This window comes from Aquarana catesbeiana, linkage group LG09 (genome assembly GCF_042186555.1).
Source record: "Aquarana catesbeiana isolate 2022-GZ linkage group LG09, ASM4218655v1, whole genome shotgun sequence".
NCBI classification, from domain to species: Eukaryota; Metazoa; Chordata; class Amphibia; order Anura; family Ranidae; genus Aquarana; species Aquarana catesbeiana.
The window spans coordinates 209,911,644-209,930,281 of NC_133332.1; the positions used below are offsets into that span (position 1 = coordinate 209,911,644).

General features: G+C 44.2%; 1 protein-coding gene across 1 annotated transcript in view; it reads left to right on the forward strand.

Moving 5' to 3' along the window:
• Positions 1-18,638, forward strand: part of ENTR1 (endosome associated trafficking regulator 1) — a 32,448-nt gene that overhangs the window by 1,019 nt on the left and 12,791 nt on the right. Inside the window, exons 2-5 of the mRNA XM_073599627.1 lie at positions 6,853-7,023; positions 8,310-8,404; positions 12,882-13,256; positions 14,252-14,325. Coding sequence (XP_073455728.1) covers positions 6,969-7,023; positions 8,310-8,404; positions 12,882-13,256; positions 14,252-14,325 — 599 coding nt within the window. The 5' untranslated portion in view covers positions 6,853-6,968. The remainder of the gene's footprint in view (positions 1-6,852; positions 7,024-8,309; positions 8,405-12,881; positions 13,257-14,251; positions 14,326-18,638) is intronic.

Genomic DNA, 18,638 nt, shown 5'->3' on the forward strand with positions numbered 1-18,638 from the left:
ACAGTGAGGCTGCAATTGATGGGGTTTTTTTCTGAATTTTTCAGTTTCTTTGCGCCCCCCCAAAATTTGGAGCACCAGCTGCCACTGTGTGTGTGTGTGTGTGTGTGTATATATATGTGTATATATATATATATATATATGCACACCTTTGTGTGTGCGTGTGTGTTTTATATATTTTATATATATATACCTCTGTGTGTACACGATATGGTGTGTGCGTAAATTATATATGCCTCTTTATATACACTCTAGTGTATGTATACCTGTGTATATGTATGCGCACATTATACTGTGTGTGTGTATATGTAGCTCTGTCCTCTCAAACTCTCCTATAGACTGTACATCCTGTGTATAGCTCTGTCTGTATGTTCTTTCCTCCATCCCATCCATAGTGTTAGCATTATCCTATATATATGTTCTTTACACCTCCAGCCTTTCCTGTATACTGTGTGCATATCACATACCCCCATGTGGCCTGTGAGTGAGAAGTGGGAGCCCTTTATGTAATGTTATATATTTGCCTGTGTCTGTGCTCTATCACCCACTCCTCATCTCTGGATACACACTGTATACTGTATTTATTATTTTGGTTTTCAGACATCGGAGGGAAATTTATGAAAACTGGAGCGAATGTGCTTGGCAACCAATCAGCCTCTATCGTTCAAACTCATATTTGGCATTTTGGGATCTTGGTCAGAATTGCTGTAATTCTGCCTGCGATCTCAAATTGCAAAATGCATGTTCAATGGCACCTAAAACATGATTGAGTTTTAAATAATATATATAATTATAAAATTATAAATATAAAATTATAAAATATTTATATAATGTTTAACTGGCTCAATCCACTAAGAGCCCTTGCACACTGGGGCAGGGGGCGGCGTCGGCGGTAAAACGCCGCTATTATTAGCGGCGTTTTACTGTCGGTATGCGGCCGCTAGCGGGGCAGTTTTACCCCCGCTAGCGGCCGAGAAAGGGTTAAATACCACCGCAAAGCGCCTCTGCTTTGCCGGCGGTATAGCCGCGCCGTCCCATTGATTTCAATGGGCAGGAGCGGTAAGGGAGCGGTATACACACCGCTCCTTCACCGCTCCGAAGATGCTGCTGGCAGGACTTTTTTTACCGTCCTGCCAGCGCATCGCTCCAGTGTGAAAGCCCTCGGGGCTTGCACACTGGATACACAGCAGCGGCACTTTCGGGGCGGTTTGCAGGCGCTATTATTAGCGCAATAGCGCCTGCAAACCGCCCCAGTGTGCAAGGGCTCTAAGCTATAATGCAGGATCTGTACTCTTTGGCACAACTAGAAGCCTCTTTTTATGCTGTATAAGGAAATCATACATTTTAATAACAAAGCCGAGGTAAACAGCTGATGACCCCTGTAAAGATATTCTAATGACAGTGGCCGGAATTAAACAACTTTAAAGCGGAGTTCCACCCAAAAGTGGAACTTCTGCTCATTGTACTCCTTCCCCCCTCAGGTGCCACATTTGGCACCTTTTGGGGGGGGGGCAGGATACTTGTCTTTCACAGGTATCCTGTTCCCACTTCCGGGAGCCTCACCCGCGGGTATTGACGTCCCTGCCCGGGCTCCCTCCTCCTTCCAAGGCTGCCGAGCCAGTAGGACAGAGGAGTGGAGCCTCACGCATGAGCAGTAGGGTTCCCGGCGTGAAGCCATAATGCTTCACTGCCGGGTTTCCTTACTCGCAATGGAGGCGGCATGCACCTGACAGCTGATGGAAACACCAGCTGCAGTGTCGACATCGCTGGACTCCAGGACAGGTAAGTGTCCGATTTATTAAAAGTCAGCAGCTGCAGTATGTGCAGCAGTGGGCGGACCCCAGCTTTAAGACCAGGCCTTTTTCTGACATTTGTTGTTTACAAATAAAAATCATTATTTTTTGCTAGAAAATTACTTTTTTTGTCAGAGACCCTAGAGAATAAAATTGCGGTCATTACAATATTTTGTTTTGCAATATTTTTATTCAAAGTTTTCTTCAAAAGACATAAAGTTCAATTTTTATATATTTTGTTTAAGGTGCAAAAACCGATAACAAGTTATTTATACTTAATAACCAAAAGGCAAAAAAGAAAGCGATAGGGAGGTTACACGATACCTCAGCTCGTATTGTTATTGATTCTTTAGTGTGTTTCATGTAAAGCATGGGGAGTCGCATGAGGAGAATTCTCTCTTCCTGAGTCATTGCAATATTTTATGTCACACTGTATTTGCGGTCTTTCAAGCGCATTTTTTTTGGAAAAAATACACTTTAATGAATTAAAAAAACAAAAACCAAAACATTAAAGTTAGCCCAATTTTTTTGGATAATGTGAAAGATGATGTTACACCAAGTACATAGATACCTAACATGTCATGCTTTAATATTGTGCACGCTCGTGGAATGACAACAAACTATGGTACTTAAAAATCTCCATAGGTGACGCTTTAAACATTATTACAGGTTACCAGTTTAGCGTTACAAAGGAGGTCTTTCACCAGAATTATTGCTCTCGAGTGTAACGAGTATTCGTTCGCTTCTGTGCGCGAGCTCGAAATGGAAAGGGCGCTTAAATCGTTTTTTTTTTTTTTTTTTACACTGTCCCTTTAATTATAATTTTTTTTGATCACTTTTACTCGAATATAAACATCCCTTGTAATAGAAATAAGCTTGACAGGTCAAAAAGACCCCAGATCTTTCATTTACCTTTAAAAGCGATCACTTAAGGACCGCCCCACATACATAAACTGTGGCAAGGCGGCCCCTAAGCACAAAATCATGTACCTGTACGTGATTCCTCGGATCGAGACTGGGGGTGTAAGCGTGTGCCCTGGAGCCCCGCACCAACTGTGAATACAGAGGGAGCCAATCAGCGGGTCCGACGGCTGAGATGGCCGATGGCCACCCACGATCCTTCACAGGCAGAGGTAAACAAGGCAGACCGCCGCTCTGTCAAAGAGGTAGAGAGAGATCTTGTGTTCCTGCTAATCAGGAACACAGATCTCTCTCTTCCTCCAGTCAGTCCATCCCCCACACAGTTAGAAATCACTCCCTAGGTCCACACTTAACCCTTTGATCACCCCTGATGTTAACCCCTTCCCTGCCAGTGTCATTTATACAGTGACGGTGCATTTGTTTAGCACTGATCACTGTATTGGTGTCACTGGTCCCCAAAAAGTGTCACTTAGCGTCAGATTTGTCCACCACAATGTCGCCGTCCTGCTAAAAATCTCTGATCGACGCCATTACTAGTAAAAACAATACAAAATAAAACATCCATAAATCTATTCCATAGTTTTTAGACGCTATAACTTTTGTGCAAACCAATCAATATACGATTTTGGATTTTTTTTTTTTTTTACCAGAAATATGTAGCAGAATATATATTGAGTGAAATTGATGAGTAAATTAGATTTTTTACATTTTTTTTATTGGATGTGTTTTATGGCAGAAAGTAAAAAATATAGTGTTTTTTTTTTTTCAAAATTGTTGCTCTTTTTTTGTTCATTATGCAAAAAATAAACTGCAGAGGTGATCAAATACCACCAAAAGAAAGCTCTATTTGTGGGAAAAAAAGGACATCAATTTTATTTGGGTACAACGTTACATTTATCCCACTCCTGGTCAGGAAGGAGGCTAGAACCTTCCATGGCTGAAATGTTTAAAAAAAAAAATCCTGTCAATCTGCCCGAGGACCGGAAGTCGCTCTGGTCCTTGAAGGGCATAGAGCCGAGTGGGGGCTATCTTGCCCTCACTCGACTTCCTGCCTATTGATCGGCCGCATTGGATCGGTTACGAGCTTACCAATAGCTCCGGTAAGTTCTTAATTGCCCGGGAAGCCGCCGCTGGGACCACTTTTATTTGAAAGCCAGCAGCCCAAGGGAGAAAACAATACTGGGGTTATGGCAGCTAGCTGCTGCCATAACAACGGCACAGTGGTGTAGTGGATAGCACTTTCGCCTAGCAGTAAGAAGGGTCGCTGGTTCGAATCCCAACCACAACACTACCTAACTGGAGTTTGCATGTTCTCCCTGTGCCTGCGTGGGTTTCCTCCGGGTACTCCGGTTTCCTCCCACACTCCAAAGACATGCAGGTAGGTTAATTGGATCCTGTCTAAATTGTCCCTAGTATGTATGAATGTGAGTTAGGGACCCTTAGATTGTAAGCTCCTTGAGGGTAGAGACTGATGTGAATGTACAATGTATATGTAAAACACTGCGTAAATTGACGGCGCTATATAAGTAACTGAAATAAATAAAAATAAAATAACAACGGTATTTACATCAAAGTAATGATGTACATTCCCAGTTAGGCGGTCGGCAAGAAATGCTTGGATTGGATATGTGGTATAGTCCACACAGCTATGTCATCATACATAACACTGAGTACACTTACTCCTCTGTCAACCCATGCATTATCCTGTATAGTTCTGTAGAAGCCACTTGCATGTTAGTGAGGCTTACTCAGTAAGGCGCCTTTCACACGGACGGCTATTCTGCCGCAGTTAAAAGCATGTTTTTTTTTCTGTGAAATTCAAGACTCCAGGCACTGTGATCAGCTGCAATTCCATGGCAACCCGACAGGGTACCGACTCGTATTGAACGGGAATCCGACTTGGATCCCCGCCACTGTTTGTTATGATTCTTGAGGGGGAACTCCACGCCAAATTTTAAATAAAAAAACGGCATGTGTTCCCCTCCAAGGGCATACCAGGCCCTTAGGTTTGGTATGGATTTTAAGGGGAACCCCCTATGCCGAAAAATCGGCGTGGGGGTCCCCCCCCAAAATCCATACCAGACCCTTATCCGAGAATGCAGTCTGGTCGGTCAGGAAAGGGGGTGGGGACGAGTGAGCGCCCCCCCTCCTGAACCGTACCAGGCCGCATGCCCTCAACATGGGAGGTTGGTGCTTTGGGGCAAGGGGGCGTCCTGCGACCCCCCACCCCAAAGCACCTCGTCCCCATGTTGACGAGGACAAGGGCCTCTTCCCGACAACCCTGGCCGTTGGTTGTCGGGGTCTGCGGGCGGGGGGCTTATCGGAATCCGGGAGCCCACTTTAATAAGGGGGTCCCCACCCTATGTGAATGAGTATGGGCGTACATCGTACCCCTACCCATTCACCTAGGAAAAAAGTGTCAATTAAAAAAACCACATTAGACAGGTTTTTAAAGTGATTTATTAGGCAGCTTTGGGGGTCTCTTAGGCCTCTTCTCCCTCTCTTCGGTGTCGTCTCCGCTCTTTCTGGTTCTTCTCCGGTGCCTTCTTCCTTCTGCCGGGCTTCTCCACTATCTTTTGCTGCTCTTTTGCTAGCGGAGGAGCCCGATCTTCTGAGACGTCTTCTTTCCTCCTCTCTTCCTCAGATGTTGACACGACGCTCCCTCTCGCTGTAATGCCGTGAGTGAGGTCCGTAACCAATTATATAGGCATGGGGCGTGGCCACCGGGTGAAGTCACCCGGTGACCCCGCCCCTTATGTCTTCACAGTCCCAGGGCGTGCTGGAACTGTGACCTCACAAAAGGGCGTGGTCATGTCATCCGATGACCACGCCCCCTTGTGAGGTCACAGTCCCAGCATGCCCCGGGACTGTGACCTCATAAGGGGATGGGGTCACCGCCTATATAAGTCCATAGCGGAGCATTCAGAGAGCATTCCAGCTGGAGAGAGCATCGTGTCAACATCGGAAGAAGACAAGAAGGCAGAAGTCCGGGCCACCGCTAGCAAAAGAGCAGCAGAAGATAGCGGAGGAGCCGGCAGAAGATCCAGACGCTGGAGAGACCCCCGAAGTCAGAAGAAGACCCCGGAGCTGCCTAATAAATTACTTTAAAAACCTGTGTAGTGTGTTTTTTCATTGACACTTTTTTCTCTAGGTGAATGGGTAGGGGTACAATGTACCCCATACGCATTCACAAAGGGTGGGGGGCCAGGATTCGGGGGCCCCCTTATTAAAGGGGCTCCCGGATTCCGATAAGCCCGCAGGCCCAGACAACCAACGGCCAGGGTTGTCGGGAAGAGGCCCTTGTCCTCATCAACATGGGGACGAGGTGCTTTGGGGTGGGGGGGCCGCAGGGCGCCCCCCTTGCCCTAAAGCACCAAACCCCCATGTTGAGGGCATGCGGCCTGGTACGGTTCAGGAGGGGGGGGGGGGGGGGCGCTCGCTCGTCCCAACCCCCTTTCCTGACTGACTGGGCTGCATGCTCAGATAAGGGTCTGGTATGGATTTTGGGGGTGACCACCACGCCGATTTTTCGGGTTCCCCTTAAAATCCATACCAGACTGAAGAGCCTGGTATGCTCCTGGGGGGGAACCCATGCCGTTTTTTTATTTAAAATTTGGCGTGGAGTTCCCCCTCAAGATTCATACCAAACATTGGCGGGGATCCAAGTCGGATCCCCGTGCTTGTCGCTCATTGGGAAAGGAAAAAACATTTTTCCTTTCCCGATGAGCAGCTCGGCGCTGTTATCTGCAGCTGACACAGTGCACTGCGATTACCTGTGGTTACGTGCGGATAGCTGCGCTAAATCGCTCCTGGACGCAGTCAATTCTTTTTTTTCTATCCGCACAGAACCACATGTAACTAAATCGCAACTAAACGCAGTGTGTGAATGAGGCCATAGGAAAGCATTGTGTGCTTTTAGCTGCGGTAGAAAACTAGAAAATCCGCAGCTAAAAGCACCATTCTATCCGTCCGTGTGAAAGGGGTTTAAGTCTGAGAGCTTGTTATAATAAAAAATAACCATCCAACAATAATGATTCCTTGATTTGATTGGCTCACATATTCGTTGGAGATTATAATCATTTTTCCAGCAGATTGTTGGTGTCACTCTTTCGCTGTAAGAATATTCCTGCTTTTTATCCAGGACACAATGGATCAGGAGACCTCTGCTACAAACACAAAATGATGTCAAGAAACTTCACCCTCTGACGCCTGGCCTTTCATTTTTATTATTATTATTTTATTACTGTTAACCTTATCATGTCTGGACTCGGCACATCTGGGAAGAAAGCCAGGACTCTGATCATCGAAGATGGTAAAGGTCGCTCCTGATTTTTTTTTTTTTTTCTTTCTTGTATCAGCCAGCCTGCTCCTATGCTGACTGTCATTAGCAGATTGGGGCCAAAGATGTTCATTGTGCATAGTGAATATTGGTAAGTAAGGTAAACGGGGGTTTACTTTAAGTACCCAATCATGTGCAACAGAAAGGGGGAAAAAAAGATTTTTGCTAGCACGTGACGGTATTTAAAGTGAACACAGTTTCCCCTTATTTATTAAAGGATAAGTGCACTTTTAAGAAAAAAAATATCTAAATGCACATTTTTTTGCAGGTAAAAAAAAATGTGTATTTATTTTTTGTTGTTGAAGGAGCCTGTAAAGCAGTTCACTGGTGCCATGCAGGTCTCCTGCAGACCTGTCAGTGTATCTGCTTGCTGGATACATTCTGACAGGAAGAATCGATGAACTACCGCAATGCTCCACAGCGCTGTGGTAGTTCTTTGAAAACTACAAGCCAACAGCTGCAAAGGATGTCGGGACTTGTAGTGTTTTTCATATACGGAGCTTTGTGTATGAATGAAGCGGCCGTGTGGGTGGAGCCCCTCACAGCTGCGTTGGTTTCTAAATATGACAGCTAGTACAGGGAACCTCTCCCCATACTTCTGTTACAGGGAGAATGCGCAGCGGGCGGCGGCTGCAGCAGTGGAAACATGTTACATGTCCAACCCTAAATACGTGTGGAACATGTAACATGTTCCCAAAGGTGAACTTATTCTTTAGCCCTTGTTCACATTGACTGCGACTTTGAAATTGTGCGACTTCATCTGAAATCACACAATTTCAAAGCCGCATGTTAGTGTGACTTGAAAGACGTGTGCGGCTTCATGCACAGAGGTCTATTCAAGTCGCACCCGAAATCGCCAAAAGTAGCGCAGGAACTACTTTTGCAAATCGGTGCGGTACCGCAAACTCGGCGTCGCACCGATTTGAACAATGCCATTGTCGGCAATATCAAATCGCATGACAAGTCACTCCAATGTCAACTGGGGCTTACTATTTACCTTGCAAAGTGAGCATTCATATTACTAAGTGAGTCAATCAATTTCATAGATTATGATGGTGTCATGTATTACCTTTACCACTGTAAGGAACAGTGATAAAATGTGAATTAGTTTTATTAGGTCATTTCAGCAGCTCTTCACTTTAAATCCTGATAATAGGAAGGACTTCCTTCTTTAGAAAGGAAAGAAACCATACATAAGCTAGGAAATGTTACCAAGATAGCGAGCAGTTATTTATATACTCTTGTCCACTCTATTGCAGACTGTGAACCTCCAGATGATTCCAACCCCTTTTCCTTCAAGGAGTTTGTGAAAAGCAAAAGCCATTCAAAAAACTGTGATGTAGAATGCTCCAAGGTTTGTGGCTTTTTCTTTCTTTTTTTTTTTTTTATAGTGCTAAGGAATCTGAAAAATTGACTCACCGAAGTGATGGCAGCATTACAGTCCCCTTCCTTCCTCATCACCTTTTGAACTGGAGGGAGGGTCTTTTTCATTTATCATATAAACATTCACATTGGGATAGTTATGCTTAGTACACATGATCAGAAAATCGTATGAAAAATACCACTTTTGAAGCAATTGTCCAATAATCTGATCATTAGTACACAGCTTTCAAGAGATGATCATGACAGTTCATGCAAAATTATCTGAAGTACGATTTTCCTTTAATTGGTACTTTATTTGTCCCAGAAAGATCCGAAGACCAAGACCACGCATGCTCGGAAACGAAAGAATAAATTACTTTACAAAAGTAAACACATTACATCACTTCCAAAGTTGTATTCTGTCGTACAAGCATTTTCATCGTGTGTACGAGGCATTATTATTTGTATTGTGTTGTCCATAACCCCCCCAGGTACTGCGTTTTAGGAATTTTATGTGGAATTTAAATTTTTTAAATAACATTTTATAGTTTGTTATATTTTAACAGATGTGTGGGTATGTGCTAGGAGTATATATGTGTGGTTGTGTTGAGAAATGTTTTATTGCTGTTGTAAAGCATATCCTGAGAAATGTTGTTGTATGTATAAAATGACAAAGTATATTATCTTATTATGCCTTTATTCATGGACACTATGGGGGAGATTTACTAAAACTGGAGCACTCAGAATCTGGTGCAGCTGTGCATGGTAGCCAATCGGCTTCTAATAGGGATGAGCCCATGGTTCGAGTCAAACATTGGGTGTTCATTTGCTCGTAAATGAACCAAACCTATGGGGTGCTCGTGGGAAATTTGAGCGCCGCGGAATGCCTCATAATCCACTGGGAGATCGCAGTGCATTGACGTCTGATGATTGGCCAAAGCATACACCTGACCTGCATACTGTGGCCAATCACAGTGCGCTCTGCTGCGAAACCCATAATTGGCCAAAGGCAGCATAATTTGGCCAATCATGGATCAGGGAAACTATGTCCATGCTCCACACATATAAGGCCGCTTTAAATAGCGGCCATGTATAGTGTGTTGATTTGAGCTAGATTAGGCAGGCAGGTTAGTTAGTGGCTTTCAGGCAGTGTATTTAATATATATACAGTCTAGTATGTGTGTGTATATATGTGTGTGTGTGTGTGTGTGTACAGTACCTCACAAAAGTGAGTACACCTCTCACATTTTTGTAAATATTTTATTATATCTTTCATATGACAACACTGAAGAAATGACACTTTGCTACAATGTAAAGTAGTGAGTGTACAGTTTTTATATACAGTGTAAATTTGCTGTCACCTCAAAATAACTCAACACACAACCATTAATGTCTAAACCGCTGTCCAAAGTGTCAATATTTTGTGTGGCCACCATTATTTTCCAGCACTGCCTTAACCCTCTTGGGCATGGAGTTCACCAGCTTCACAGGTTGACACAGGACGACATCACGGAGCCGGTGGATGTTAGACACCTTGCGCTCCTCCACCTTCCGTTTGAGGATGTCCCACAGATGCTCCATAGGGTTTAGGTCTGGAGACATGCTTGGCCAGTCCATCACTTGTACCCTTGGCTTCTTTAGCAGGGCAGTGGTCATCTTGGAGGTGTGTTTGGGGTCATTATCATGTTGGAATACTGCCTTGTGGCCCAGTCCCTGAAGGGAGGTGATCATGCTCTACTTCAGTATCTCACAGTACATGTTGGCATTCATGGTTCCCTCAATGAACTGTAGCTCCCCAGTGCCGGCAGCACTCATGCAGCCCCAGATCATGACACTCCCACCACCATGCTTGACTGTAGACAAGACACACTTGTCTTTGTACTCCTCACCTGGTTGCCACCACACTCGCTTGACACCATCTGAACCAAATAAGTTTATCTTGGTCTCATCAGACCACAAGACATGGTTTCAGTAATCCATGTCCTTAGTCTACTTGTCTTCAGCAAACTGTTTGTGGGCTTTCTTGTGCATCATCTTTAGAAGAGGCTTCTTTCTGGGACGACAGCCATGCAGACCAATTTGATGCAGTGTGCAGTGTATGGTCTGAGCACCGACAGGCTGACCCCCCACCCCTTCAACCTCTGCAGCAATGCTGGCAGCACTCATATGTCTATTTCCCAAAGACAACCTCTGGATATGATGCTGAGCACGTGCACTTAACTTCTTTGGTCGACCATGGCGAGGCCTGTTCTGAGTGGAACCTGTCCTGTTAAACCGCTGTATGGTCTTGGCCACTGTGCTGCAGCTCAGTTTCAGGATCTTGGCAATCTTCTTATAGCCTAGGCCATCTTTGTGTAGAGCAACAATTTCTTTTTTTCAGATCCTCAGAGAGTTCTTTGCCATGAGGTGCCATGTTGAAGTTCCAGTGACCAGTATGAGAGAGTGAGAGCGATAATACCAAATTTAACACACCTGCTCCCCATTCACACCTGAGATCTTGTAACACTAACGAGTCACATGACATTGGGGAGGGAAAATGGCTTATTGGGCCCAATTTGGACATTTTCACTTGGGTGTACTCACTTTTGTTGCCAGCGGTTTAGACATTAATGGCTGTGTGTTGAGTTATTTTGAGGGGACAGCAAATTTACACTGTTATACAAGCTGTACACATTGTAGCAAAGTGTAATTTCTTCAGTGTTGTCACATAAAAAGATATAATACATTTACAAAAATGTGAGGGGTGTACTCACTTTTGTGAGATACTGTATATGTGTATTTATATGTGTGTATGTATGTATGTATGTGTATATCTATATCTATATCTCTACATTGAGTGTAGACTCGATATTCAGTCAGTGCAGGCAGTGTAGTATATATAACACAGTGTATTGTTGGGGTCCCACCAAAATCCATACCAGGCCCATTCAGGTCTGGTATGGCTTTTAAGAGGAACCCCGTGCTAAAATATAAAAAAAAAATGGCGTGGGGTCCCCCCCAAAATCCATACCAGACTCTTATCTGAGCAAGCAACCTGGCAGGCCAGGCTAGGGAGGGGACAAGCGAGCGCCCCCCTCTCCTGAACCATACAAGGCCACTTGCCCTCTACATGGGGAGGGTGCTTTGGGGTCACCCCCAAAGCACCTTGTCCTCATGTTGATGGGGACAAGGACTTCATCCCCACAACCCTTTCCCAGTGATTGTGGGGGCCTGAGGGCGGCGGGCTTATCAGAATCTGGAGGCCCCCTTTAACAAGGGGGGGCCCCCAAATCCCGACTTCCCCTCCATGTGAATGGGTATGGGGTACATTGTGGACAACCACCAGACATGGGTTGTGGGGATGAGGCCCTTGTCTCCGTCAACATGGGGACAAGGTGCTTTGGGGGGGGGGGGGCCTGGTATGGATTTGGGGGGGGAACCACACTTTCTTTTCACTTTTTTTTTGTAGGCGTGGAGTTCCCTTTTATATATCTATCTATCTATCTATCTATTTATATATATATATATATATATATATATATATATATATATATATATATATATATATATATATATATATATACCAGACCCAAAGGGCCTGGTATGGACTGGGGGGGGCACCCACTCCGTTTTTTTCCTTGATTTTTATCTATATTGCCCGGAGCCGACAATACATTACAGCTGCGAGCAAGTTTAAATTACATTTTTTCCTTTAGAAATTTCATTTTGCTGTGGGACAGTAAAACACATCACGTAGATGCGCTACTTTACAGGCAGACTAAGGGGACCCCCGGGCACGATATTTAAAGGAATATTTAATTTTTATTGTTTCACTTTAAGCATTCTTGAAATCACTGCTCCTGAAAAAAAGGGCAGTTTTTAAAACTTTATTTTGCATTGATGCATGTCCCCTGGGGCAGGACCCAGGTCCCCAAACACTTTTTATGGCAATAATGTGCATATAAGCCTTTAAAATTAGCACTTTTGAGTTTTCATGTTCATGTCTCGTAGACTTTAACAGTGCTTGCATGTTCTGGTACGAACTGAACCGGGGGGTGTTCGGCTCAACCCTAACTTCTAACCTCTTTAGTAAAAATAAAAAAAAAAAACCTTTTTTCCCCATGCACTAGGGCTGTGCTGAAGGGACCAGTCTTGCACCAGGAGGATTAGGTAAGTATATCTTGGCTCTCCAAACCCCTAGACCAAAACGAGCAGTTAACCCATGCAGTGCAGGCACAGCCCCACTGCATGGGGGAAAAAAAATGCCTAGAGTTCAGCTTTAAGGTGTAATGCCAGGCAAACTACGGTTTAAATACTTATCTGTTTACTGTTTTACCCACAAAATGAGTCGTTGTTATAACATCACTCCTGATGATGGTCAACTTTACTGTATCCATTGTATGGAATTCAACATACACAGTGCCTTCCTCCACTGTGCTGGAGTAAGCAGTTTATTCTAAAACTATTACATTTTTTTTTTTTTTTTTCAGGACACCAAACAAAGTACCACTTTGACTCCCAAGCTTTGCAGTATGCTGCATTTGAGTCCTGAGTACCAGGAGACATTTTTTAAAGACCCAACAATTGCAGAAGATTTGCTGGACGATGACGATGATGAGGATGGGGACTGGAGTGGGAGTTATCACCCATCAGTTATTGAACAAACACATGATATTGACACATCACAGGGCAGCTTTTGTGACGAATCATATCAATACTGTGGAATCTCCAGCGGTGATCCATTTACAGCATGGCTGCCTGCCAGAGCGGTCTCTCCTTCTGCTAAGGCAGATCCCACTAATGACACTGTTAATTATTCTATGGAAGATTTGCAGTTTCAAACACTGCAGATAAATTATGAGGCGGTAAGTGTCATCTGGCAATATTCATATTGCTGTCTTATGGACACAAATTAGGACCCCCATTGGGTTTTTTACATCAACAGATTGAGACCGGTATGTGCTTTGCTGTGTTACTTCACTAGCTGCATACTTGATCTGGAAGATTGAGTCACTAGATCATAAAATGCACCTTCAAAAAGCAAGTCAGTTGTGGCAGCTACCATATTACTTTCTTGATGGTTTCCCTTTAAAATCGAATCCTAAGATGGCCATACACATAGTAATTTGTGATCAATTTGGTTACAGGCAATTGCAAACAAGTGGTTTATCATTAATTAAAATATTGAGCAATGCAACACACACAGTATTGTTCCATATTTTCCAGTCAACTAAAAAAAGAGATGAAAAATACAATCTATCGGTTGTAACTGTAAACAATCACTTAATCAATCGGAATTATGATTAGATCTCAAAAAACGTGCATATATTAAATTGACCAGGAGCTATCATCAAAATTCTTCCAGAGCCAATCATTTTGGCGTAGTTGAAATCGATCAAGAGTTCACTAAATCGATTGAATGGAGCATCTTTGGTTTGAAGTTTTTATTCAATTGAATAATTTTAGTCCCGCTGAATGATCGGTTGTATAACCTTATGGATGTGTGTGTGGCCACCTTTAGGCACACCTCAACAGCATCCCACAATGCAATGTGGGTACCTCTGGTTTTGCAGCAGCCCTTTTTCAGCAGAGGTCTCTGTATGGTTCACCACCTTCCAGTCTTTGAGTCCTGTGTGACTGCCATATCCCTAACAAGGGGCCATGTGTCTGGCCATCATTATTTACATTCATTTTTTTCTTTAACTTGTGTAAGTTTGCAATATGTTATCTCAGATCTGGAAAATTATTTAGATGGCCTGACCTTCTAGTAATGAAAACAAAAATGTGTTTGTCTGGTGCGAATAATGCTAGCACATGGTATATATTGCTTAGTGTGATTTGTCCTCTGTTTGGTGTTTAGCTGCAGCAGGAGAATAATCGTTTAAAACGGAGAGTACAGGAACTCCAGGGGTTAAACGAATCCCAGGCAGAAAAGTAAGCAGACACATATACTTCAATATGTTAGTCCAGGGGTGTGGAAATAATAATTAAAAAAAAAAAACTACTTGTCCAAGGAGCTAAATTGGGGTCCCAATCTACTTGTCCTGATTAAAACAAAAAAATATTTTTCCCAGGATGGCAAATATGAAGGGTTGATGTTTTTTATTAGGCAGAGGTGCTTTTAGAAATGTCTGTGGCTTTTAAAAATGAAAGGTGCTTTATGGCGACTTAAACTGTTAATGTCTTTTATTTTTTGCTAGAAAATTTCTTGGAACCTCCAAACATACGATGGGCGTGGTCAAGTTACACAGTGGGAGGATCCTACAGGAGCAATAAATACCAGGAGTGCGTTATGTGTGGCGTTCAGGGATGCATTGTGTACAGAGTGTAGGGTTGAGTGTGCTACTTACAGAGTGCAGGGTTTAGGGGTGTAGGGTTTAGGGGTATGCTATGCCCAGTGTGCAGGGTTCAACTCGCTTTCACAGGCTATCAACATCTCACTTCCACCCCTCTTCAGCTCTGACCTTTGCACCACTCTTCCCCCATCCCCCACCTCTGCACACATCTCCATCCACAGCCCTCATCTCCCCCTCTACCCACCAAAACCTTCCTTGCATCCCACCTACCCGGCCTGGCTCTTGTACCTTCTGGCAGTGCAAGCAATCATTGGTTGGCATCTATGCACCTGGGTACAGATGGGGATCACAGTGCAGCTTACCATGTGGTGCCCCATCCTACAATGCACCTGCATCTGGCTTGTCCCCACCCTAAGTGCAGAGCAGGCAGTGATCTTTGAGAGCTGGTGAGGGGAAAGCTGTCCTTGTAAACACAGAAGGCTTCTGTGTTTAAAAGTGACAGTGGTGAGAGGAGGGTGAGAACCAGAGGTAACAGAAAAGAGTTCCGCCACGTTCTGGCTAAAAAAAGACCCTGGGCATGAGGGCCACATTAAATGGCTTGAGGGGCCGGATTCAGCTGTTGGGTCTGTTTAACACATGTGCCCTAGAGAATAAATTGGTGGGTGTTGGAATTTTTTATGTCACGCGGTATTTGTGTAGCGGTTTTTCAAATACATTTTTTTTTTTTTTTTAATTAAATACACTTTTTTGGGAATTTTAATGCAAAAAAAACACAATATATCGCCCAATGTTTTGGTTTGGTAAAATATATAAGATGATGTTAAGCTGAGAAAATGGACACCAAACATATCACCCTTTAATATTGCATCCATAGGTGACGCTTTAGAGAGTTTGTTACTCCAACACTTCATATTCCTGATATGTGCCTGCTGTACCATGTACTTGTATGAGAAAGTATCCTGTTGGCCTTGTATTGCTTCCTTTAGGTGAAATCCCTGGTGTTCCTACCAGTCCCTTTGCTTTCCTAATAAAAACTGACCACACTAAGCAGGAGATCACAGCGTGGTCAGTTCTCTAGCTATACTGGGAACTCTGTGTTCTCTTCGCCAATGATCAGACTTGTCCTGATATGCCTCACTGCACAGCCTTTCACTGGGTAGCTCAGTGTGCTGCTGCTTCTCTCCCCCCAGCTCTTATGCAGCTGGGAACAGAGGGAATGTGATCACAGAAAAGGTGTTCATAATGTGTTTTTATGTCTATACAAAAATGTTTTGTCTTTCATATCTATTTTAAACTGAATGGGTTGTTTTACAATCACTTTAAAGGCCTTCACAGGCTACCACTTTAGATTTACACAGAGATCTGGTGCTAGAATTATTGCCCATGATCTGACGTTTGTCGTGATAATGCCTCATAAGTGTGGGATGATCGCTGTTTGCGTTAGTGCGGGACCAACGCATGCATTCGACTTTTCGGGGGGGGGGGATTTAACTGTTGCTTTTATTTTTTTTTTTTTTTATCACCTCTGTTGCTTCCACAAGGAATGTAAAAATTCTTTGTGACAGCTAAAGGCGATGACAGGTACTCTTTATGGAAAGATCTGGGGTCAATGCTTTACATTCTTAAAATTGGCGCTGGGGAAACGGGAAGTGATGTATGCTCATCACTTCCTGTTTCCTATATCATAGAGGCAGACAATGCAATTCTGGTCTTTGTCTGCCTCTTTGATCAGCAGAAGTGCCGACTGGTCAATCGTGTATCCCAGGTGGGACAGGAGAGCCCGCGGGAGGGGACATAGCCGCTCAAATTGCTTTTACAAGAGTGTAGACCGTTGGTTTTAAACCCTGCTACTTGCTCAAAGCAGAGCTAAATGTAAAAAACTGCTTGCATGTCCCAGGTGTCGGGTGAAAGGAATTGAACATCCCTATAGTCTAGTCCAGGGTTTCTGAACCCGTGGTATGCGTACCCCTGGGGCTACGTGCACCAAGGGCAGGGGGTACGCCCAGTGTCTCCTGAGTCCCGCCACGCGCAGCCGCCTCCCGCACACACATACAGTCCCCAGCGGCTTGCTGTAGCGCGGCACTGTGGCGTATCAACATGGGGGGGGGGGGCGGTCCGCCCCGTGTGCAACACATTGGTGCCCAGGGTCCTGTCATTAATGGAGCCTATTGCACTGCCGCAAGATGTTTCCCCGGCCAGGGCTGACTGATCAGGGTCAGTAGGCGGCCCCATGTCCTCCTATCTACCGGCTCCTCCCCCTCTCCAGCGAGCCTCGGATCTCCTGCCTGCGTGAAGAACCCGTCTGGATCATGACTGCTGCGGCTCGCTGATCTCCTCTCCACCGTGCAATCCTAATGTAATGGGAGTCCTGCCTGAAACTTCCCTGTGTTTGCTCAGGAGCTATACATTCCAGCATGCCCAACTACCAGTGCAGCCTCATTAGTGCCGCCTCATCAGTGCCGCCTCATCAGTACTCCCCATCAGTTCCGCCTATCGGTGCAGCCTCATCAGTGCTGCCTATCATCAGAAACACATACTGACATTACACACCACACACACAAAAACCATGGCACCCAAACAATAGAAATTACTTTCCCGAGACAGGGGTACTTAGGAAATTTTTTTAGACCTGCAGGGGTACTTCACCGTAAAAGGTTGAGAAACCCTGCTCTAGTCCATCCAAAAGTGATATTTTAGTTCTGGGTGGATTTTATGTCTTCACCCCCCTGCTCAGCTTGTTTCCATTTTCGTATGCTCTCATACATCTCATAGAAACACTGATATGAAGGACCAATAGCATCAGCATTACACCAACCAGATTCATCCTTTCTTTAACCCCTTCACGACTACGAATGATGGCTGTCTGCGTGCCCACCCCCTGCGGCGCGCATCGGCAGTGATCTGTGTTCGCTGCGTCCTGTGGATGCAGCTGATCACAGATCGGTGTAAATAGCCAATCACAGCGGCTCTTTACCATGTGATCAACTGTGTCCAATCACAGATGTAAACAGGATTTGCCAAGTATTGGCAATCCTCCCTTCAGACTGACAGAGCATGAGGAGAGCCGAAAAATAGCAAATCCACACGAGACATGTGCATTGGCAATTGGGGCCCGATGATCAGTGGAGCCCCAACAGTGCCCACCAGTGCTGCCAATCAGCACACATCAGTGAAGGAGAAAAATTATTTATTGCTCAAAATTTTATAACCGAAACTAAAAAAATTTTTTGTTTTTGCTCAAAATTTTCGCTCTTTTTTTTCATTTGTTTAGCAAAAAATAAACCCAGTGGCGATATTAAATATCGCCAAAAGAAAGCTCTTCCTGTCTCAAAAAAATGCTAATAATTTAGTTTGGGTACAGTGTTACATGACCGTGCAGTTGTCAGTCAAAGTGTGACAGCACTGAAAGCTGAAAATTTGCCTGGGCAGGAAAAGGGTAAAAGTGCCCAGTAGGCAAGTGGTTAAAGTTGTTGTTGCATGTACCTGTGGTTTTTCGTTCTGAATGGTCCCATATTTTCTGCTCCTGTCCTTAATTGGGCAAATCTCTGAGTTGTCATTTTTACATTTTTGAAATACTGCAGTGAAAGGGGTGGGGCTTAGCAGCAAGGAGGAGTTTCATATCACTACTACTCAGCCCATTAACCCCTTCACGCCGACCGGACGCAAATATGTGGCCTCGGATTGAAGGGGTTGTACTGGGATGATGTCTGCAGCTGTAGAAAATTTTAAAGCGTCGCATATGGAGATTTTTAAGTACCGTAGTTTGTCGCCATTCCACGAGTTTGCACAATTTCAAAGCATGACATGTTGGTATCTATTTACTCTGCGTAACATCATCTTTCACTTTATACAAAAAAAAAATTGGGCTAACTTTACTGGTTTTTTTTTTTTTTTTTTTTTTTTTTATTTATGAAAGTGTATTTTTTCAAAAAAATTGTGTTTGAAAGACCG